Source organism: Macrotis lagotis, chromosome 3, assembly GCF_037893015.1.
Source record: "Macrotis lagotis isolate mMagLag1 chromosome 3, bilby.v1.9.chrom.fasta, whole genome shotgun sequence".
Classification (NCBI taxonomy): domain Eukaryota; kingdom Metazoa; phylum Chordata; class Mammalia; order Peramelemorphia; family Peramelidae; genus Macrotis; species Macrotis lagotis.
Genome location: NC_133660.1, coordinates 213,621,590 through 213,641,438, shown reverse-complemented (window position 1 = coordinate 213,641,438; position 19,849 = coordinate 213,621,590). Strand labels below are relative to the sequence as shown.

The 19,849-nt window shown below is 34.9% G+C and overlaps 1 protein-coding gene across 1 annotated transcript in view; it reads left to right on the top strand.

The window, feature by feature from the left end:
• The window catches only part of JAKMIP1 (janus kinase and microtubule interacting protein 1), a 187,036-nt gene extending 168,988 nt beyond the window's left edge, over positions 1-18,048 (top strand). The window contains exons 12-16 of the mRNA XM_074229806.1: positions 3,346-3,474; positions 5,947-6,075; positions 9,607-9,690; positions 15,284-15,346; positions 17,716-18,048. Coding sequence (XP_074085907.1) covers positions 3,346-3,474; positions 5,947-6,075; positions 9,607-9,690; positions 15,284-15,346; positions 17,716-17,889 — 579 coding nt within the window. The 3' untranslated portion in view covers positions 17,890-18,048. The remainder of the gene's footprint in view (positions 1-3,345; positions 3,475-5,946; positions 6,076-9,606; positions 9,691-15,283; positions 15,347-17,715) is intronic.
• The last annotated feature ends 1,801 nt before the right edge of the window (positions 18,049-19,849 follow it).

Here is a 19,849-nt window from a genome sequence, read left to right as displayed (position 1 = left end):
TGAATTGTTTTTTTCTGACACTTGCAATATTTTTTCCTTGACTGATAGTTCTGAAATTTAGCTATAATGATCCTTGGTGTTTTTATTTTTGGATCTTTTTTCTTGATTTTTAAATGCTAATTTTGTTCTCTAGTTCTAGTATATCATGACAGTTTTCCTTGGTACTTTCTTGAAAGATGCTGTGCAACTCCTCCTTTGGATTATGGCTTTCAGATAATTTAATGATTCTGACATTGCTTCTCTTGGATCTATTTCTAGGTCTGTTACTTTACTAATGAAATATGTTACATTTTCTTCCATTTTTTTCATCCTTTTGAATGTTTGACTAATTCTTGATACCTCATAGATAGAAGTCTTTAGGTTCTACTTATTCAGTTCTACTTTTTAAGCATTTGTTATCCTCATTTAGCTTTTGTGCTTTCTTTTTTTCCATGTGGCCAATTGTACTTTTTAAAAAGTTGTTTTCTTCAGTGGATTTCTATCTCTTCTTTTCCATTTGGCTAATTCTTTATAAACAGTTGTCTCCTTTAGCAAGTTGTTGATTCTTTTTGCATGGTTCTCTTGCTTCACTCTCATTTCTTTTCCCAATTTTTCTTCTACCTTTCTTGTATGATTTTAAGCTCCTTTTTGAGCTCTTCCATGAGTTCCTTCTGGGCTTAAAACCACTCCCTGTTTTTATTCGGGGCTTTACTCATAGGTGTTTTAAAATTCTTCTGAGTTTGTATCTTGGTCTTCCCTGTCACCATAATAACTTTCTATAGTCAGATTCTTTATTGTTGTTGTTTGTGCATTCTTATTTTTTGTCTTTTTCCCTTTCTTTTAAATTTGAACTTGCTCTGGGGTTCTTTTGCCAAAAGTTGAAGGCACTGACTGTTTACCTGGTGCTTTTTTGATGTAATCCATGGGGTCCCTCATGACTGATGCTGTGCTTAGGGGGTAGAGTTAGGAATGTTTGACACTCCTGGAGGCTTTAGGGTACTGGCAGCTAATCTATTGCCAATCCTCATTCCTAGGACTGGTATCTAGTATGTGGAGTGTTTCTGTATTTCCCTGGGGTTACACTGAAGTAAATGGAGCTCCCTGTCTGTCAGACACTGCCTATTTGCTTGGGGCTACACCAAAGCATAGGGTGGTTCTCAAAGCTGAAGTCTGTTGGTTTACCTAACTATACTGAGGCATGTGGGGGGTCCTGGTGTTGGTGTTTGCTTGCAACACAAGACAGAGGTTCAGGTTCTCTTGGTGGTTTTCTGAGGTGAAGCTTGCTTCTAGTATGTTCTTGTCCTGAACTGGACTCCTCTTTTACCTGAGTGAGACAGATCTTTCCTGCTGATCTTCCAAGTTTCTTGGGCCAAAATATTGTTTCACCATCTTTTCACTGGTTCTGCTGTTCCAGGATTTGTTTTGTGGTGCTATTTTAGGGCTGTATAGAAGTGAATATTGGAGAGTTATGGTGATTTATGGTGATTTATTACTTACTATGCCATCCATGTGTTTTAGGAATAATTGTCTGGGATATTATAGAAGACATCATGATCCAGTATAGGTTGATCTCTGAGGTCTCTTTTAGCTTCAGATTCTATGATTTTGTTCATCTTATTGATCAGATGGATTTATTTTTCTCTAGCTTGCCCTTGAATCATTGAGGGTTTAAAATGGAGCTAGAATCATAAGAAAATAATCTTTTGTAATTTGGAAATTATCTGAAATGATCTTTATCTCATTTCCTGGATTTTTTATATTTTGAAGCATCACTTAAATCTTTTATGACTTGTCTCTAAACTAAACTAATAATGTTGATTCTTAATATCATTTATGCACTTTGGGGGAGCATGGTGAAAGCTCATCATTCGAGGTTTGAACATGAAGTAGTTTTCTTTGAATTCAGCAACCCATGAAACCCTCTACTAACTTACAAAGTGATTGGAAAATGTAAGGCTCATAGATCCTTGAAATATTGCAAGAAGAGGACCCCAAAGGATTTAAAAAATAATACTCATTAGCATTTTTCTAGTGCTTTAAATTTTACAAAGTCCTTTGTATGTTTATTTTATTTAAGCCTCACTAAAACTTTTTGAGATATTTGCCATTGTTATTTCCTTTTTATCAATGAGGATACTGAGACACCATGAGATCAAGCAACCTGCCTTGTTAACTAGTGTCTGATGCAGTTATTGGATCTGGGTCTTTCTGGTTCTATGTTTAACCCTTGGGCAGCTGGTGCTCCAGAAAGACTTGGCAGATCACAGGAACTGGAAGAAACAGTGATATAAGATTAGGGAAATGGGATAAGTAGTATGTATTCCCAGATAAACTTTATTTTGCAATATAAGAAATCTGTCTGATCTTGTCTCAAAATACAATAAATTTTTGAGTATTTATACTACTCTAACAACATGACATCATGGATATAGCACTGGGTCTGGGGGCCAGAAAGTTGTTGGTAATTTTTTTTAATTGTTGCATTGAGTTGCTTCAATTATGTCCAATTTTCTGACCCCTTTTGGGGTTTTCCTGGCAATGATACTGGAGTAGTTTGCCATTTCTTTCTCCAACTCATTTTACAAATGAGGAACTAAGTCAATCAGGTTAGGGAACTTGCCTGGAGTAATAGTAGTAAATGAGGAAGACTTGAATTTAAATCTAGCTTCAGACACTGGTTCTGTTTCAGAAAGTCATTTAACCTCTTTGAGTCTTTGCTTCCTCTGTGTAAGATGGGGATGATAATAACAGCACTCTGGGTTGTTGTGAAGATCAAATGATTAATGTTCCAAGTAAGAGTTTTTAAGGTACCTGAGGTCAAAACCTTAGTCTATACAATGAAGTCTGATGATAGATGACCTTTTATTATAATAATAGAAAGAGGCATTAGGTCTGTGATTTTATTAGTATACATGAGTTTCTGGTGAGAAAATATGGAGAAACTTAGGACTTTCTCTGCAATTTTTGATCTTAGAGAATTGTGTGTTTAAATGCCTTATTCTGAATCAAACCTAGCATATGTCAGAGGTAGAATTTGAACACAGGTCTCCTGGGCTTCAAGGTCATTGCTCTATCATTTATGCCAATATATAACAATTTTATATAATGTTTTAAGGTTTGCAAAAGGCTCTTCCTTGCAACATATTTATGAGATGAATAGCATATACATTCTTATCTATATTTTGCTCAAGTGGGAACTAAAGCTCTTAGAAGTTAAATGATTTTTCTATAATCCTACAGCTTATCTATATCAGAGGTTTCATTTGAACTCATGCCTTCTGGTTCTAAGACCAGGACTCCTAGTCTTTTCTACTTCTCTTATATTCAATGCATCATCAATAAGAAAGTACAATTTTAATTTTGTAGAAGCATGTTGTGGAGACATTTTTTGGATTTGATGAAGAATCTGTTGACTCGGAAACATTATCTGAAACCTCCTATAATACAGACAGGACAGATAGGACACCTGCAACACCAGAGGAAGACCTGGATGATGTAAGCATTCTCATATGTGTGTGTGTGTGTGTGTGTGTGTGTGTGTGTGTGTGTGTGTGTGTGTGTTGAGAGAGAGAGAAAGAGAGAGAGAGAGAGAGAGAGAGAGTGTCTTTCCTTACCTGTGAAATCAAAAATCAAAGGAACAACTCATTCCTACTCTTATTGTACCACTGAAAGGGTCTTTCTTCTACTGCTAAAAGATTCAAATGTACAGTATCTTGTTTCCAATTTATTGTAAAATCCTCACAATTCATCACAATTAAATAAAATTTAAATAAAACATTTTAAAAAATAAAGTATTTCCATTTTATGTATTATTAAATGACCCAGATTATTGTAGCAATGGAATTGTTTGGAGAGAGTAGAATAACCAGGTTGGTGTAGTTACTTATGTCTATTATATCTACTGCTAGAGAGGCCAAGATTTTTAATTTGAGAGTTCTGAGATACAGTTCACACTAGGTCCAGTATTAATTTATGGAGAAGCCCTGGGAATGTCGAACCACTGGATTGTCTAAAGTGGGGCAAAGAAGTCAAGGTCAGAAAACAGAATAAGTTAAAATTTCCATTCTGGTATGCAACAAGATTGGGCCCCTTGAGTGGCAGTTTTATTTCCAGTCTGGGTGACATTGGGGGAAATTCAGTCTTTATCATCATCATAACCTTCTCCTATTCTTCTCCTTCCCCTTCTTCCTCTGCCCATTTCTCTTCTTCCCCTTCCCCTTCCCCTTCCCTTTCCTCCCCTTCTTTCCCTTCATCTTGCCTTTCCCTTTCTTCCCTTTCCCTTCCCCATTCCTCTTCCCATTCTTTCCTTCACCTTTTCTTTCCCTTTCTTCCCTTCCCCTTCCTCTCCCCCTTTCCTCCCCTTCTATTTTCCCTTCTTCCTTTCCCTCTTTTCCCCTTCTTCTTCTTCCCCTTCCTTGTCTTCCCCTTCCCTTTTCTTTTTTCTCTTTCTGTTTCCCTTCCTCTTCCCTATCCCTTCTTCCCCATTCACCTTTCTCTTCTTCCCCTTTCTCTTCCCCTTCTTTCTTTATCCTCTTTCTCTTTCTCCTCCTCCTCCTTCTCCTCTTCCTTCTTCTCCTTCTCCTTCCTCTCCTCCATATCTTCAGTTCATCACCTATGAATTAGCATTTATTTCCAAAACTTATAGAAAATACAGGAGGTCAAATGAAATTTACTTATTTATTTTCAATTTTCACTTTTAGCTGGGCATTTAGAATTAAACTACAAATTTCTTATTCTGATTCAATAAACTACAGTTATTGAGAGACAATCATTTACCATTAGAGATGAAGAGTCCATTCTACACAAGAGAACTATGGGCTAATGTATAACTACAATGATAATAGTAATAATTGTAGTTGTTGTTAATTCTTGTCTGAATCGTTTTTTGACAAAGATACTGGAGTGGTTTGCTAATTCTTTCTCTAGTTGTGCCTATTTTATAGAAGAACTGAGGTAAATAGGTGTTAGGTGACGTGCCCAGGGTCATACTTCTAGTAAGCATCTGAAGTATATTTGAAGTCAGATCTTCCTGACTGAAGGTCAGTGCTTTATTCACTGTGTCACCTAGCTGACCCCAACAGTAATACTATTTTAGCATTTATTGAATTTTTACATAGAGCTTTACAAATACTGCACTTAATCCTCACAGTGCTGAGATTTTGGTAGTATTATTAGCTACATTTTGTAGTTTTATAGTTAACAGAAATTAAATGTTTTTCCCAGGGTTTCACAACCAGTAAATACTGGAACCAACATTCCAAAGCATGTCTCCTGACCACAGGGGCACCTCAATAATGCCAGTTGTCTTCTTAGAACATGTTTCCCAGAGTAAACCTGTGAAGAATATAGTATTAGTAGATTTACCTTCATTTCACTTTAAAAGAGAATATTGCAATGCAGAGAAATGAGGTGCATTGCTCAATGCTGCATGATGACTAATAGAGGTCAAGTGTCAGAAATCAGGATTCCTACCCAGGTCTCCTGACTTGAAAGTACAATGCTGTCTCCAATGCACCATGTTTGAGAAGATTAGTGTGCTCATCTGAGCTCTGTAGCATCCAAATTATTATCTACTAACAAGCAGTTCATTAAGCCATATCTTTTCCACTTAAAGTGATGAATCCCCCCCCCCCCTCATTACATGGAACTTTACGCTTCCTAAATATATAGAAAAGGAGCAAATCTGTCTGTGTATCTGCAAGTCTTCTTAAAGATTGTCACACTGGTAGATGCTAAAAGGTAAATTAAGTCTGATGGGAATTTTAGTCATATCTAAGTAAATGTTTACATTTGCAACCAGTCTAAATGGTAGGTTCATAGAATTAGAAATGAAAGGGATCTCAAAGATCTTCCAGGTCAACCTCCATCTATTTTGTTGTTTGGAGCTTTTAGTTTAGTTTAGGGGATTTTTAGTACTAAGTAACACTTTCTCCTCTCCTTCCCCTTTTTCCTTTTTATTATTTTAAGACCACAACCAGAGAAGAGGCAGACTTAAGGTTTTGTCAGCTGACTAGAGAATACCAGGCTTTGCAGAGAGCCTATGCTTTGCTTCAGGAACAAGTGGGCGGAACCCTGGATGCAGAGAGAGAAGCCAGGGTAAGTGGGGAATTATTTTGTGTCAATCGGATCATAGATAAAGATGAAGGCAAGTGGGAATTTTTAGGTGAGTGGGGTATCTTGCTGAGAATGACTTTAAACCTTCACTCAACAAACATTTAAAAACAGAGTTCTGTGTTGGTTTGTGGATAGTAGTAATATTCAAATAAGAAATAGAACACTTCTAATGAAACTTAAATTCTAATGCCTTCATTATCTTGTGGGTGTTGATGATGGTTACAAAGAAGACAGAAAAAAATTAGTATGTTAAAGCTAGGACTCTTTAAAAATCATCTCTTTTCACAGATGAGGAGAGTTAAGGTTCAGAGAGAAGTGACTTGCAACAGATAACGTAGACAATTGACTTTGGATTCAGTTAGGACTTTAGACTCTAGAACTAGTATCACTACTAGAAGACTCATATCACAAGATGGCCTTTAATCTGTAGTACATCTAAAGTGCTTTGTAAACCTTAAAACATCAATATTGGCTATTCTTTACTGTTGTTAATTAAATGAAAATCAAAATAACAATAACTGATTAAACTTTTTTCACAATATTCCCAAGAGAGTAATATGAGAATCTTGTGTGTATTTAACTGGCACATAAAATAAATAATCATTTAAATGTCTATTATGTCATAAACGTATGAATACTCCCTGATGTTTGTTTAAAAAGAAATCCAGAATTTAAAAAAATCATGTTAAACAAAATGAAATCTTAGCATTCAAAGGTATATTATAACACAGGTAGTTTAAACCCCTATCTAATTTAGAAATTCTACCTATAGCATTCCTGGAAGATATTGACCTTTTGATTGAATATCATAAGTCATACTGTTTTTGCACATAGTACAATCTATTATTCAATAATTCATTTCATTTTAATGACCATTAAGCACCATTGCCGAAAATCTTGATATTGATGCCCTCTTAACCTCTATGTGACTTCCACCTTTTGAAACCAAGTCTTCCTCTATAGGAACCAAAGTCACATCTCCTCCTTCCAATAGTCCTCAAACTCCTGTTGTGCCATGATTTGTCCCTGAATTCTTTTTTCCTTTTAGGGAAAATTGTTCACTTCCTTATAAGTCATATTTTTCATATTCCCCACAATCCTGATGCTCCTTATCTAGTCATATTCCAAATTATCAACATCCTTTTTGAAATGGGGCCATAATTACTTGGCTTTCCAAATTTGTGTGCGGCATGCTGTCTGAGGTAAAGAAATCACCCAGACCAGAACAAGGGTTCTTCAACTTTTGGCTGTCCAGTGAAATCTGAAGAGCCCTTCTCAAAATAATCTTTTGAAATAATTAAAGAAAATATTGGAGATCATTTAGAGATTGGTGAAAATATAGATTTTTTTTTCCAATCCAAATTCATTGATCTGACAGTGGATAGAGTATGTATTGAAGTTAGGAAGACCTGAGTTCAAATTCTGTCTCAGATGCTAACTATCTGGGTGACCTGAAAAAAGTCAATTAACCTCTGTTTATATCAGTTTTCTCAACTATACCATGCAGATAATAACAGTAGCCAACTCCAAGATTTGTTATAAGGATTAAATGAGATAATATCTATAAAGTGCTTAGTGAATGTAAAATATAAATATAAAGTACTTAGTAAATGTTAGTTATTATTTGCCTACATTGTAAAGAATTAGAAGAAATAATAATAATGATAATAATAATAATGATAATAATGGTAATATCTATCCTTTTATAGTGCTTTAAGGTTTGCAAATCACTTTACACACATAATATTTAGCTCTCACATCTCTGATATAAGTCAGATTTATAAAACAAATACATATATGTATGTATATGCATATACATACATATATATCTTTGCAAAACTTAAGCAATGACATGAATGTTGGCTATTAATCCCATTATATAATCCCTTTCTTGATGGAATTTATTATCTAATAATTAATTATCTTTTTGAAGGCTCCAGGATACTAAGAAGTAGTACTTTACTTTTAACAAAGCACATTTATCAAAATTTCTCTGTTATGTAGATATTACAGGTATCATCTCCATTTTCTAAGCAAGGCAACTAAAGCTTAGAGCTTGCATTCTACCAAGATCACATAGCTAATAAGCTTAGAGAACTGAATCTCTTGACTCCATGTCCCATTTCCATGACACTATACTCATATGTGTTTAAATTAAAAACCAAAAGCATTCATAATTGACAAAAATCAAAAAGGATTATCTATCAACTGGCTGGCCATTGTCAATCTGGTTAACATCATTTGTTCTTTATTCATTTTGAACATACCTAGAAGCCTTTTGTTAGTATTGCTATTTGGAACTTGACTGTGACATTATCTTGGCATTGAATGTTTTGCCCACTCAATATCTAAATATCTTCTAAAGGAGTTGGAGATAAATCTACTTTGCACTAGATTCTTTCCTTTACCAAAATAGTCCCATAGGGAGTTTTTGTTAAAATGACTTGAAAATCCAAGGTTCTTTCAGTTAGGAATATGTGAATTCATATGAATACTTAATATATGAATATTTTCTTAGTAAGCAGGCTTTCAACATCATCGTGCCCATCCTTTATCAGAATAGGAATGCCTTTTCACAATAATCCTAATTGATTTTTCTCACACTTATTCCCTTTCTATCCTCATAGAACTTAGATTCTAGCAGGGAGCTAAGATACTAACCAGCATTTCTGATAGTCAGTGTTCCATGATTAGAGAATTAGAGATTAGTGTATCACAAGATGATTGTCTAGATTTAGTATATGCTATATTCATTAGTCACCTACACACATATTAACCTCTAGAGGAAAGTTTCAAAATAGGAATCTAGGTAGAAAGAGAATTTATTAAGTGCTTCCATAAGTCACATACTGTGACACTATGACAGGTACTAGGGAGGGAAGGATAAATAAGTAAGATTGTCCCCATGCTTGCTTCCATTCCAATAGGAGAAGTAAAAACATAAAGAAGAGCTAAACAAAGATGGGGAAGGGGGAGTGAACTTTTTTGTGGGTAGGGATATGGTTTCCATGTTAGCAGCTACAGTGTAGGACTGAACCCCTTCAATATAAGAGTAAAATCTTACCTTTCAAATGGGGGGACCCACAGGTGAGAGACTATTTAAAAGTACAGAACAAAGCAATCATATAAATTCATGAGGATGAAGAGTTATCTATATGGCAAGTATAGCAGAAAAGGGGTCAAGGAGATAACAGAATACAATTTTAATTGCAATCATTATTATGGAAGTGAAAAATGATAACATACTTAAAAGATTGATTTGGATTCTTCTATGTCCTAAAGATGTGAATCTTATCTTTCTTAGAAAGGTTACTCATAACAGGCAGCTAAAAATATTAAATACTGGCAAGGCTGATATACATTTGTAAATGAACCAATTTGCAATACTGTTTTAAAAGCTATACCTACATTAAATAAAACAACTTAATAGAACACTTGATTTTATATGCAGTCTTCCTACCCCCATTTGTTTCATGTTAATGGGTCTACTCATGTTCTGTTTTCTCATTCTAGACTCGAGAGCAGCTACAAGCTGATCTAATTAGGTATCAGGCCAAAATTGAAGATTTGGAGAAGTCGCTAATTGAGAAAGGACAGGTAAAAAGTTTTGTTGTTTGTTTCTTTTGTGTTTTTATTTTTCTCATTCCAAAGATTTTCACAAGTATCTGGAAGAATAGTATTATTGATATGTATTAATATTAATTTAATATAGACAATCACAGAGTTGGAGAGTTGGAAGAGATCATAGAGGTTATCCGCTACAATTCAAAGCATAAAAATAATGTAAACCACATACATTTAGTCTCAACTCAAAGACCCATGATGACTCAAGGTTCCCTAATCCACTTTTGAATAGCTCTAATTTTTAAGAAAATTTTCCATGACAGCAAGCCAAAATTGGTGTTTTTGTGCTTTCTACTATTACTCTTGGCTTTCTTCTCTGGGATCAAACAGAACCAACAGTTCTTCATTTCCTTTATTGGTACTTTGCAAAACCTTAAAACCCAATACAAATTCTCATAATGATGATGTTGATTATTTCTTGAAGATAGATATGGTGAACTTCCTGAATCTTCTCTTCTGCAGATGAAGCATGCTCAGTTACTTCCATATATTCCTATATTGTATGAACTCAAGGCTCTTCATATCCTGGTTGCTTTCCTCTGTCCACTCTCCAACTTATCAATGCCCTTCTTAAACTATGGGGCTTAGTACTAAGCACAATACTCTAGAAGAGTTTTGACAAGAGCATATTGTAATGAGACTCTCACTTCCCTATTCCTGGAAATTTTGTCACTTTTAATGAAGCCTGAGATAGCATTTGCTTTTTTGGTTGCCATATCACACTGCTGAGTCAGATTGCAAGTCATTAAAATACAAATCTTTTTCAGAACAAGTGTTGTCTAAGCAAGCCTTCCCTATCTTTTTTTTTTTAGATTTTTTTTTGCCAGGCAAATGGGGTTACTTGGCTTGCCCAAGGCCACACAGCTAGATAATTATTAAGTGTCTGAGACCAGATTTGAACCCAGGTACTCTTGACTCCAGGGCGGGTGCTTTATCCATTACCCCACCTAGCTGCCCCAACCTTCCCTATCTTATACTTGTGGTATTGAATTTTTTTTGTACTCCTTTAAGACTCTTTATCCCTATTGAATTTAATCTTATTAGGTTTAATTCAATGTTTAAAACTATCAAGATCTTTTTGATTCTTGACTGAAATCTAGTGAGATAACTATCTTCCTCATCTTTGTGTTATATATTGGAGAAACATATCATCTATGTCTTTTATCCAAGTCATTGGTAAAATCTGTTAAGTCAACACAAATACCTAGGGTACTCTATTGGATACATTGAATTGCATTGATGCTAAGACATTAAGAAATATTCTTTGAATCTAGTCGTTCAAACACTTCTAATTGTATTATACCCTAATTGTATTATACCCTAATTCTTATCTCTCTATCTTTTCCACAAAAGCTTTGCTAAAATCTAGGATCAATTATATCCACATTTCCCCTAAGTAATATATTTAGCCTGTCAAAGAATGGGAGTGTGAGATTACTTTAGTGTGATTTGATAAAACCTTGCTAGCTCATTGTAATCACTATTTTCCTTTTTTAATATGTTCACCAGTTATCATCTGCACTTAGCACAATGGTTGATACATAGAAGATACTAAATAAATGTTTATGGATCAATTAAATAATTAGTGATCCTTTCTAGAATTTTCACAGTAATTCAAGTCAAATTCACTGGTTTGTAGTTTATTGATTTTCTTCTCTCCCATGTTTTGAATCTTAGGTCACATTTACTTTCTCCAAACTTGTAGTGATTTTTGTCTTTTAGGGTTCACTAACTATCACTGGCAGTGGCTAATCACATTTGTACATTCTTTCAGAATATGATTAAGTAATTCAGATGAACCAGGAAAAGTGCCTTTATCAGGGGTTTGCTTTGTGCTTGCTATTTCTTAACTTCAGGATCAACTCTAATGCTAGTCATTTTTTTTTCTTTTTTACCAGTTTTAAGGTCATTCTTTGCAGAAAAAAACAAAATATTGAGCATTTCTTAATCCTTTCATCATCCACTTTTCATCAAGCAAAGATAAGATTGCTAAGACCTCTCTTTTTCCTAATAAAACTAAAAAAGATCTTAATTTTTGTTTTCCTCGATTTCCCTCACCTGCCTCAGTTCATTCTGAGATTTAGCATTCCCAATACTATCTCTTTTTTCTACTTTTCTCTTTGCTTAATATTCTGGGCTTGCATCCATGATCTGTATGTTTACTTTTTAAATCTAAATTGGTTACTATGTTCTCTTTGCATTTTTTCCTCCCTAGAATTGTTTACTTTATGTCTATAAAATTTCATTCAGGATAATTATTGTTCCCTCCTCAGTTGACTTTCCCTGAATCATTTTAGTCCATGGAGTCTTGCCTATCTTTCCTTTAAGTTCTTTGAAATGTGCTGTCTCAGAATCCCAGATACAAGTAATGCCCACATTTCCTTTTCTCTATCACAAAATCTAGGCTGACATTAGCTGCCATTTTCCCAATTGACCCCCATTATTTTCCACTAAACTAACCAGTTATTACTTGTAAAATTTATCATAAAGTATCTCATTAGAGAATAATAAAACCCAGTTTAGAGTGAGAAAGGACTTCAAATATGCCATCTAATACAAAGTCCTCATTTTACAAATTAGAAACTACTTCCCAAAGAGATTAATTTATTGTCTAGAATCACACAGGTAGGAAATTTCAGTTGCATGATTTGAATCCAAGCTCTTTTTCATTGTACCAGATGAGAAGGCATGATTGATTGTATCATCTCTTAAGAAGATTGAAAATCTTCTTGTGACCTTGGGTAAACCCTTTCCATCTATTGAGTTTCATGTTACTCAACTATAAAATGAAATGATTGAATTGGATGGTTACTAAGATTTCTTCTAATTCTGGTGTTCTGTAATTCCACACCATCAGAAAAATACTCATACTTCAAAACATATAGCTATCTTTGCACGTAATTTGTTTTGAAAATTTTTATGGTATTCCACTATCAATTTCCTTTCTATATTTATGAGTTAACTGAGCATACATGCTTTTACTTTTTTGTATGCTTTCTCACAAGAATTTTTATTTATCTTAATTTAAATATTTAAATTTTTTAAAATTCAGATTTGAAAAGAAAAATATTAATTTCTCATTAAGTAATATGTGCTGTGTCTGAGGCAGCTAGGTAGCCTAGTGGATAGAGTGTTGAATTGAGGGTCAAGAAGAGCTCTGTTTAAATCCTGCCTTAAATACCTATGAACTTTCCAAATCACTTTGCATCTGTCTATCTGTTTCTTCTATTTTAAAATATGAATAAGTATCTACTGCTTAGAGTTGCTGCGAGCAGAAAATGAATACTGAGAATGAATAGAATGACACATCATGGGGCTAGATATGTGAGAGATAAAGATGCATAAGCTGTAATAATAACTGAATTTCAGATGTTTTATAATTTAGAAGGGAGGGCAGTGACCAAAAACCTACATAAATAATTTTGTCAAAGTTGTTTTAAGTAATTGTCACACATCCCTTGTGAGGAAAAAAAGAAATATTCTTTCAGGGGCAGGGAAAGAAAGCAAAGGAGATTTCATGGAGGAAATGATATTTGATCTAGTCCTTGATGAATCTGTAAGATTTTAATAGAATTTAAAGGGTAGGACACTTTAGGTGGGAGTTATGGCCTGAGGTCAAAGTGTGTGTGTGTGGGGGGGTCTGCAAACAGATCAGATTTAGGAACAGCAAATCTTCTAGGAAGGGTAATAATTTAAGATAAGATTGCTAAGACGGTTTTAAACCTTGAAAATGCTGACCAAGAGCTTGTATTTGAGTAGTTGGGTACTAGACATTAGGATTTTGAATTAGAAAGTGAATGAAGAGGCAGAATTGTAGTTAGAGTCATGAAATTAAAGTAAAGAGAATTGAGTGTTAATTCAGCTTTGGCAATTTTTAGCTGAATGACTTTGGGGAAATTATGTGACAGTTTTGATCCTCAGTTTTCTCATCTCTTAGGGAAAATAATAATAGTACTTATTCTACCAACTCCCAAGAACTGTTTTGAGGAACTATTTGCAAATATAATAGCTCTATAGAAACCCAAACTATCATAGTCAGCATTATTTATGGTTATCTTTTCTAAGATACAATATTTCTCTTATTAAATTGATATTTCACAAATTGTGAGTAACTGTTTCCTAAGTTGATTCCAGTGATATTTTCTGGAATTACAGTGTTTGCCTTTTACTTCTAACATTACTTTAGTCTTTTGTAATGTGATTCTTACCTACCTTCTGGGCCAACTTTGGTAAACAGACAACCATATATGTGGAATGATTTGAAGGACTAGGGTAGTTGGGCTATGTCCCAGAGTTCATCATATGGCCAGGTGCAAATGTCTCAAAATGCCTCAAAATACATTCTTGGGAATTATTGTTTTTGGTCAAAGCTTACTTTGAAAAGTAGTCCTTAAAATATGTTATCAGAGATGTGACCAGATTGGTAGATATTAATATTTAGTTTTCACCTAAACAAGGAAAGGATCTTGAGAAAACAGGACTTTGGGGTAGTAAGTATTGTTTTTCCCTCCAGAAAAGTATAGGGTAGAGGATATTGTCCCAAATATATAATTTCAGTCAGCAGGCAAAATGGTTGGGTGTGAGAACTTTAGGCAGTCAGGAAGCAAGATGAAACATCTAGCATTCTGAGACAGTGGATGAGTGATCTAAGATTTAAATTCAACCTTTACCCAAATTTTCCATCTTTCACAGTTATTGCCATAATGTACCCTCTAATCTCAAATCCTAGATCAACGTTACTATGGCCTGCAAATTGTCCCCCTTCAAAATCATCCGAGAGGAAGCATAGGAGGAAGCATAGGTCAGCCATGGTACAGATATTGTGTAGCATAATAATTTAAAGTGAAGCATTTGAAAAAAAATCTCTCATATTGTTCTAAGATGGAAGGTTAGATAGCCTAATAAACTAAATTGCTTGAATAGCTAAATCAAAAGAATGAAGAAGAAAGGCAGTGGATCAGTTTTGAAGCATGAATGTGGGATGAAGGAAGGACTTGCGTACTATGTTCATACCAATTAAATACTGAAACAATCAGTGGACCATCAGATATATTGTAGTTATTCAGTGAAGCATTTGGGGAAGGCTATGGATCAGAATCTCGTAGAAGGTATGTGAATATGGGTCAATTTGAATCAGAAGAGGGAGTGCCTACACTGTTAGAGTTACAGATATGTCAAAGTTAAGAATTCAGCAAAGAAAGCCCAATAAAGTGGGTTCCCTTTTATACAAGTTTTTTGGGGACTTGAACCTCATGTAGATGCTATTATGTTTAACATGGGTTTTATTTTTTTGTTTACATTTGATTTCACCCCTGAAAGGACCACCACTAGAGAAGAAACTGTCTTTGCTAAGGCAGGTCAGCACCTGTTCTTCATAATGTGCCAGGGCATATGACTTTGTCCAGAGTCACATAACTGATTTCATTGGAATCGTATTCTCCTTGACACTGAGGCTAGCTCTGGGTCTATGATGTCTTATTGTCTCATTGTTTTCTATGTAAAGTATAATGACATTTGAATAGATTGTTTAAATGAGCATGAATATATTTAATCTTTTTCCCCTTAGGACTCAAAATGGGTTGAAGAGAAACAACTACTAATTAGGACAAACCAAGATCTGTTAGAAAAGGTATGTTTTCAGAACCCTAAATCCTTTGAATCAGTTCTATTATTTATAAAGAATTTAGTCAGATCTGTAGTAACCAAGGAAACACAGAAAGCAGTGTATGGAAAAATACAAGAGAGGAAAGGAATCATTGGGCAGAAACTAGAAGAGGGCAGGGATACTGGCTTCTACAGATGACAATGAAGGAGTACTGCACCCTGTCTTCCTTCTGTTCTTTGGTTCTATTCCTTATCTCTGTAGGTGAGACATTTCCTCTCCCTGAGTCTCAGTTTCCTCGTTCATAAAATGATAGGTTGAGTTAGGTGACCCTAATGATCTCTTGCAGATCTAAGCTCTGCATGCTTATCAACTTATTGTACTTGTTTTTCTTAACAAAATTTCCTCAGCCTGTTTACTCCCTTTTTTGTTCTTTGTTCTTGACAAATTGCTTCTATTTTTACTACCAGTCAGCTCACATTTACTAAATACCTATTATCTGCTAGGCACCATGTTAAATGCTATAGGGTGCTGATCTCAGTGATCTTTGCGCATCCCATAGGAATAATCTCTCCTTTGATTCTATTTAAATTGCTGTTGTTCTGGTATACTTCCAAAGGAATGTCACCAGACAGGTCTGGAGTGGGAGAGAAGAGGAGAGGGATGGACTGAAAATTGTTTAAGTGTCAGTCAGTTGGAGGAACATGGGAATGTTTAGCCTGAAGAACAGAAGACTCAGGGGAAACATAATAGCTCACTCTTTTAAAAAAAAATTTAATACCTCACTCTTAAAGCATTTGAAGGGTTATTTCACAGAAGAAAGTTTAGACTTGTTCTGTTTGTCTCCAGACACTAGGACTAGATACTATGAGTGAAAGTTACAGAAATGAGATTTAGGAAGAGGAAAAAGATAAGGAAAAAATTCCTAGCAATTAGAAGTATCCCAAACTAGAAGTCTTGAGAGTGAGCTCCCTATAACTAAAGGTCTTCAGTGAGTTGCAATCATTGATTGAAAGATAACAAAGACTATTGCAGTGATTGGTTGCATGACTATTTGTGAAGATGATGTGTACAAGAGGTTTTTGTTCAGATACAAATTTTTTAATGAGCCTCTGAGGATCTGAGGTTTTATGATCCTAGAGGAAGCTGGCATGAAATCAAGATCAGCAAGAGAAAGCATTTAGAGATATATGTGGATTGCCTTAAAATCTCTAGTTTCAACCCTATCATTCTCCATATGACAAAACTGAGACCTCGGAAGAATCAGTGATCAGCATTTTTTATATAGGTGACTGAGCCAGTATTTAAATCAAGATCCTTTGATTCTTTTTTCTGTATAATCCTGAATAATTCAGGATAATTCAAGGCTTTAAATGAAAAAAATTTCTCAACAGGGGCATTTCTTGCCTATCTTCCCATACTGCTCCCCCACCAGATCTTTTCCTTAAAGGCTGACATCAGATCAAGAGCATTAATTTTGGCCTCAGCTATGGCCCTGTGATTCTGATCAATGATAGTGTGAGAGGAATAAAAAAAATTCACTGGGATAATGTGGTATCATTGACTTGGTGTTTTAAACACATGACGATAGTCATCTAAAAATCTAGAAGAACTGTTTTCTGCCTCAGCTTCATCATCTACAAAATGGGCATAATGATAGCTCCCATCTCCCAAGGATATTGTGAGGATCAAATGAGAGATTATTTATGAACTGCTTAACACAGTGCTGGAGGATATAGGTATTTTATGAATATTTGCTCTCTTCTGTCCACTGTATAATTAGATAGTTAACTTAGATGACTGTAGGATCATAGTTTTTTGCATTTGGAAGGTTATCTCGTCATTTCTCAGATAAGGAAATCTCTAGCCACCTTCCCCCCCTGCCCCCCCCCCAAAAAAAAACAAGATAGCAATAGAAGAGCTGGGATTTGAGGACAGGAGAACAGACTCCAAATTTTCAGTGTTACTTTATTGAAGTTTCTTACAGGTCTAGATCCTATGATCCACCCCATGTAAGTTACCCTCCCTGTGCCCCTGCATCCTACCCTCTTTCCTGTATCCCATATTCCATGAATTATTCAGAAGCTCCTGTGAGATTAATTAGTGACAATAATTCCCCTTACCAAAGCTTTAAAAAATCCTTGAATCCCTAGTGTATTTCCTGGAGCTTTCCAATTGAGGCAAGTCAATTTGGTTTTTGGCTTATTTTATTCCCTGATTCTCTTATTCTTCAATTTAACACTGAACTAGTCAATGCTTCCCATCTGTGGCCTGGGCCCATTTTACCAGCAATTATTACAGCCTTGGGCTTTCATTGTCTCCCAGAGGAGATGTCCAGGAGTCTTCACTGATTGTAATGCTCATTAAGACCAATGCCTCATATTTTTTTTTTTCAGATTTACAGGATGGAAATGGAGACGAGTCAGCTGAAGAATGAGATGCAGGATGCAAAAGACCAGAATGAGCTGTTAGAATTCAGAGTACTAGAACTGGAAGTAAGAGATTCTATCTGTTGTAAACTCTCAAACGGAGCAGAAATTCTGTTTGAACCCAAACTGAAATTCATGTAAAGTTCTCTGCTGTCTAAAGCATGTATAAAGGGGAAATGTTATACTTTTTTTTCTTTCCTCTGTATGTTCAGAATAATTTCACTGCCTTAATATGTTTTGGGGAGAATGCTCATAGCAGTATCCGAGGATGTAAAAGAGCTAATCTATTTATTGCGTATAGCTTGTTTTGCACTTAATAAAATAATTTGTTTTTGCAATATTTTGCCTTTTTTATTTGTGTTTCATTTCCATAACTACTCCTTTCCTGCATGTATGATCACCTGGTATGCAAACTACAGACTTGAAGAATAGCACTTTTTCAATTAATAACACACTTTTGGAAGTGATCTTGCATGCAGTGAATACCAATCACATTTTGCAGTGTTAGGCTCTGACGCCAGCCAGCACCTGAATCTGTACTGTTTAATGTCAATCACAGCCAGTTTTCTATTTGTCTTCACTAATGCCAGGTAAGTAGAGATGCATTAAGAAGGGCTGATTTGCATAGTAGCTCTTCCAAATTGCAGCTGCTTTAATCAAGCCAATAGAGACCTTGATGGATCCGAAATTATCAGTTACACCTAAAGCTACGATGTGCTCATACAAGTGGAGAGGGATGCAATGTGCAGAATCCTCGAGCATGGAAGCCATGTTTCTCCTAGACTTTCCCAACAGCCTTGAGAAACAATGTTTGTTTTATCCAGTGCGATAAGTACCCTTTCTGTTGAATTATATTTGGATGTGCCTTCAGGCTGTGTTGCTTTGTGGTACATTGGCACATTCATGTTCACCAGCTTTCATTGATACCCATGCAAATTTGCTGGAATGATGCCCCTTTTTTCTCTCTGAAAACATCATTATCATCTCTGGTGCCATCTCTATATATGTTTGCATATTTTCTAAGAAACTCATAGTGATGTTGTCTTACAGACTTTTCTCTAACATCTTCAAACCCTTCTTTTTCATCTATTTCTACCATATTCGTGGATACCATCTTGTCATTCTCACTGCTTTTACTCTATAGCCCTGATTTCTGTCATAATCATGGTGTTTCTATCCTTAAACATCTTTTATTTTTTGCTGTCATGGAATGTTTCTCAATATTATTGTTGAGTATTAAATTTTAATGTGTCACTTGGCTACTTTGGACACAGATTAAATTATTCACCTAATTAAAAAAAACTTCCACTGAAAATAAAAACAGGATAACACTCACTACTTGTTTAATTGGTTATTCTTAAAAAGGTACCTCCTATGCTTGGAGATTAGTTTCCAAGTTAAAAAAAATACACCTAGATAATTATCGTAAAACCTACCAGTATAGAGGTTTTTATTTTTCCCCATTGTCTTTTAAAGTTTTTAGATTATAAAACCTACCAGTATCCAGGTTTTTATCTTTCCCTATTGTCTTTTAAAGATTTTAGAAAGCAGTACAAATTATTTTTAAGTTTGTTTGTACAAAATGTGTTCATTCTTTTATAATGCTGTTTTTCTCTATAGTTGATCATTTCAATGGGATACCAATATGAGAATGGAAGAGTCAAAAAATCTTTGTTCTTCATTGGTAACAGGGACAATACTTCCCTTCCTTAATTAGATGTTCAAAATCAGAATAGTCCATTCTGAGACTTCTATAAAATGAAATGATAATGCTTCCTTTCAGGCTATGGCAGGTTTTGAACTTGACCTCCAAATGTATAAGTTGCTCTGGATAAATTTGTTCATTTGGAAGATTTCTGAAGTGTTCTAATTCCTTGGCTTGATTCAATTAGAGGCTACAAAAAGAATAATTTTTAACATTAGAATATTGTTCTTCTGTTAATCAATACTTGTTTTCAAGGTGGTTTTAAGACCTTGTCTTTGTTGATGCTGACCTCAACATCATGTTCATCAGATCCATCTATGATGGTGATATCAAATGCAATGATACAAAGTGCCAAGTATTTTCCCCAAGGGGATCAGATAGAGTAATTAATCTCCA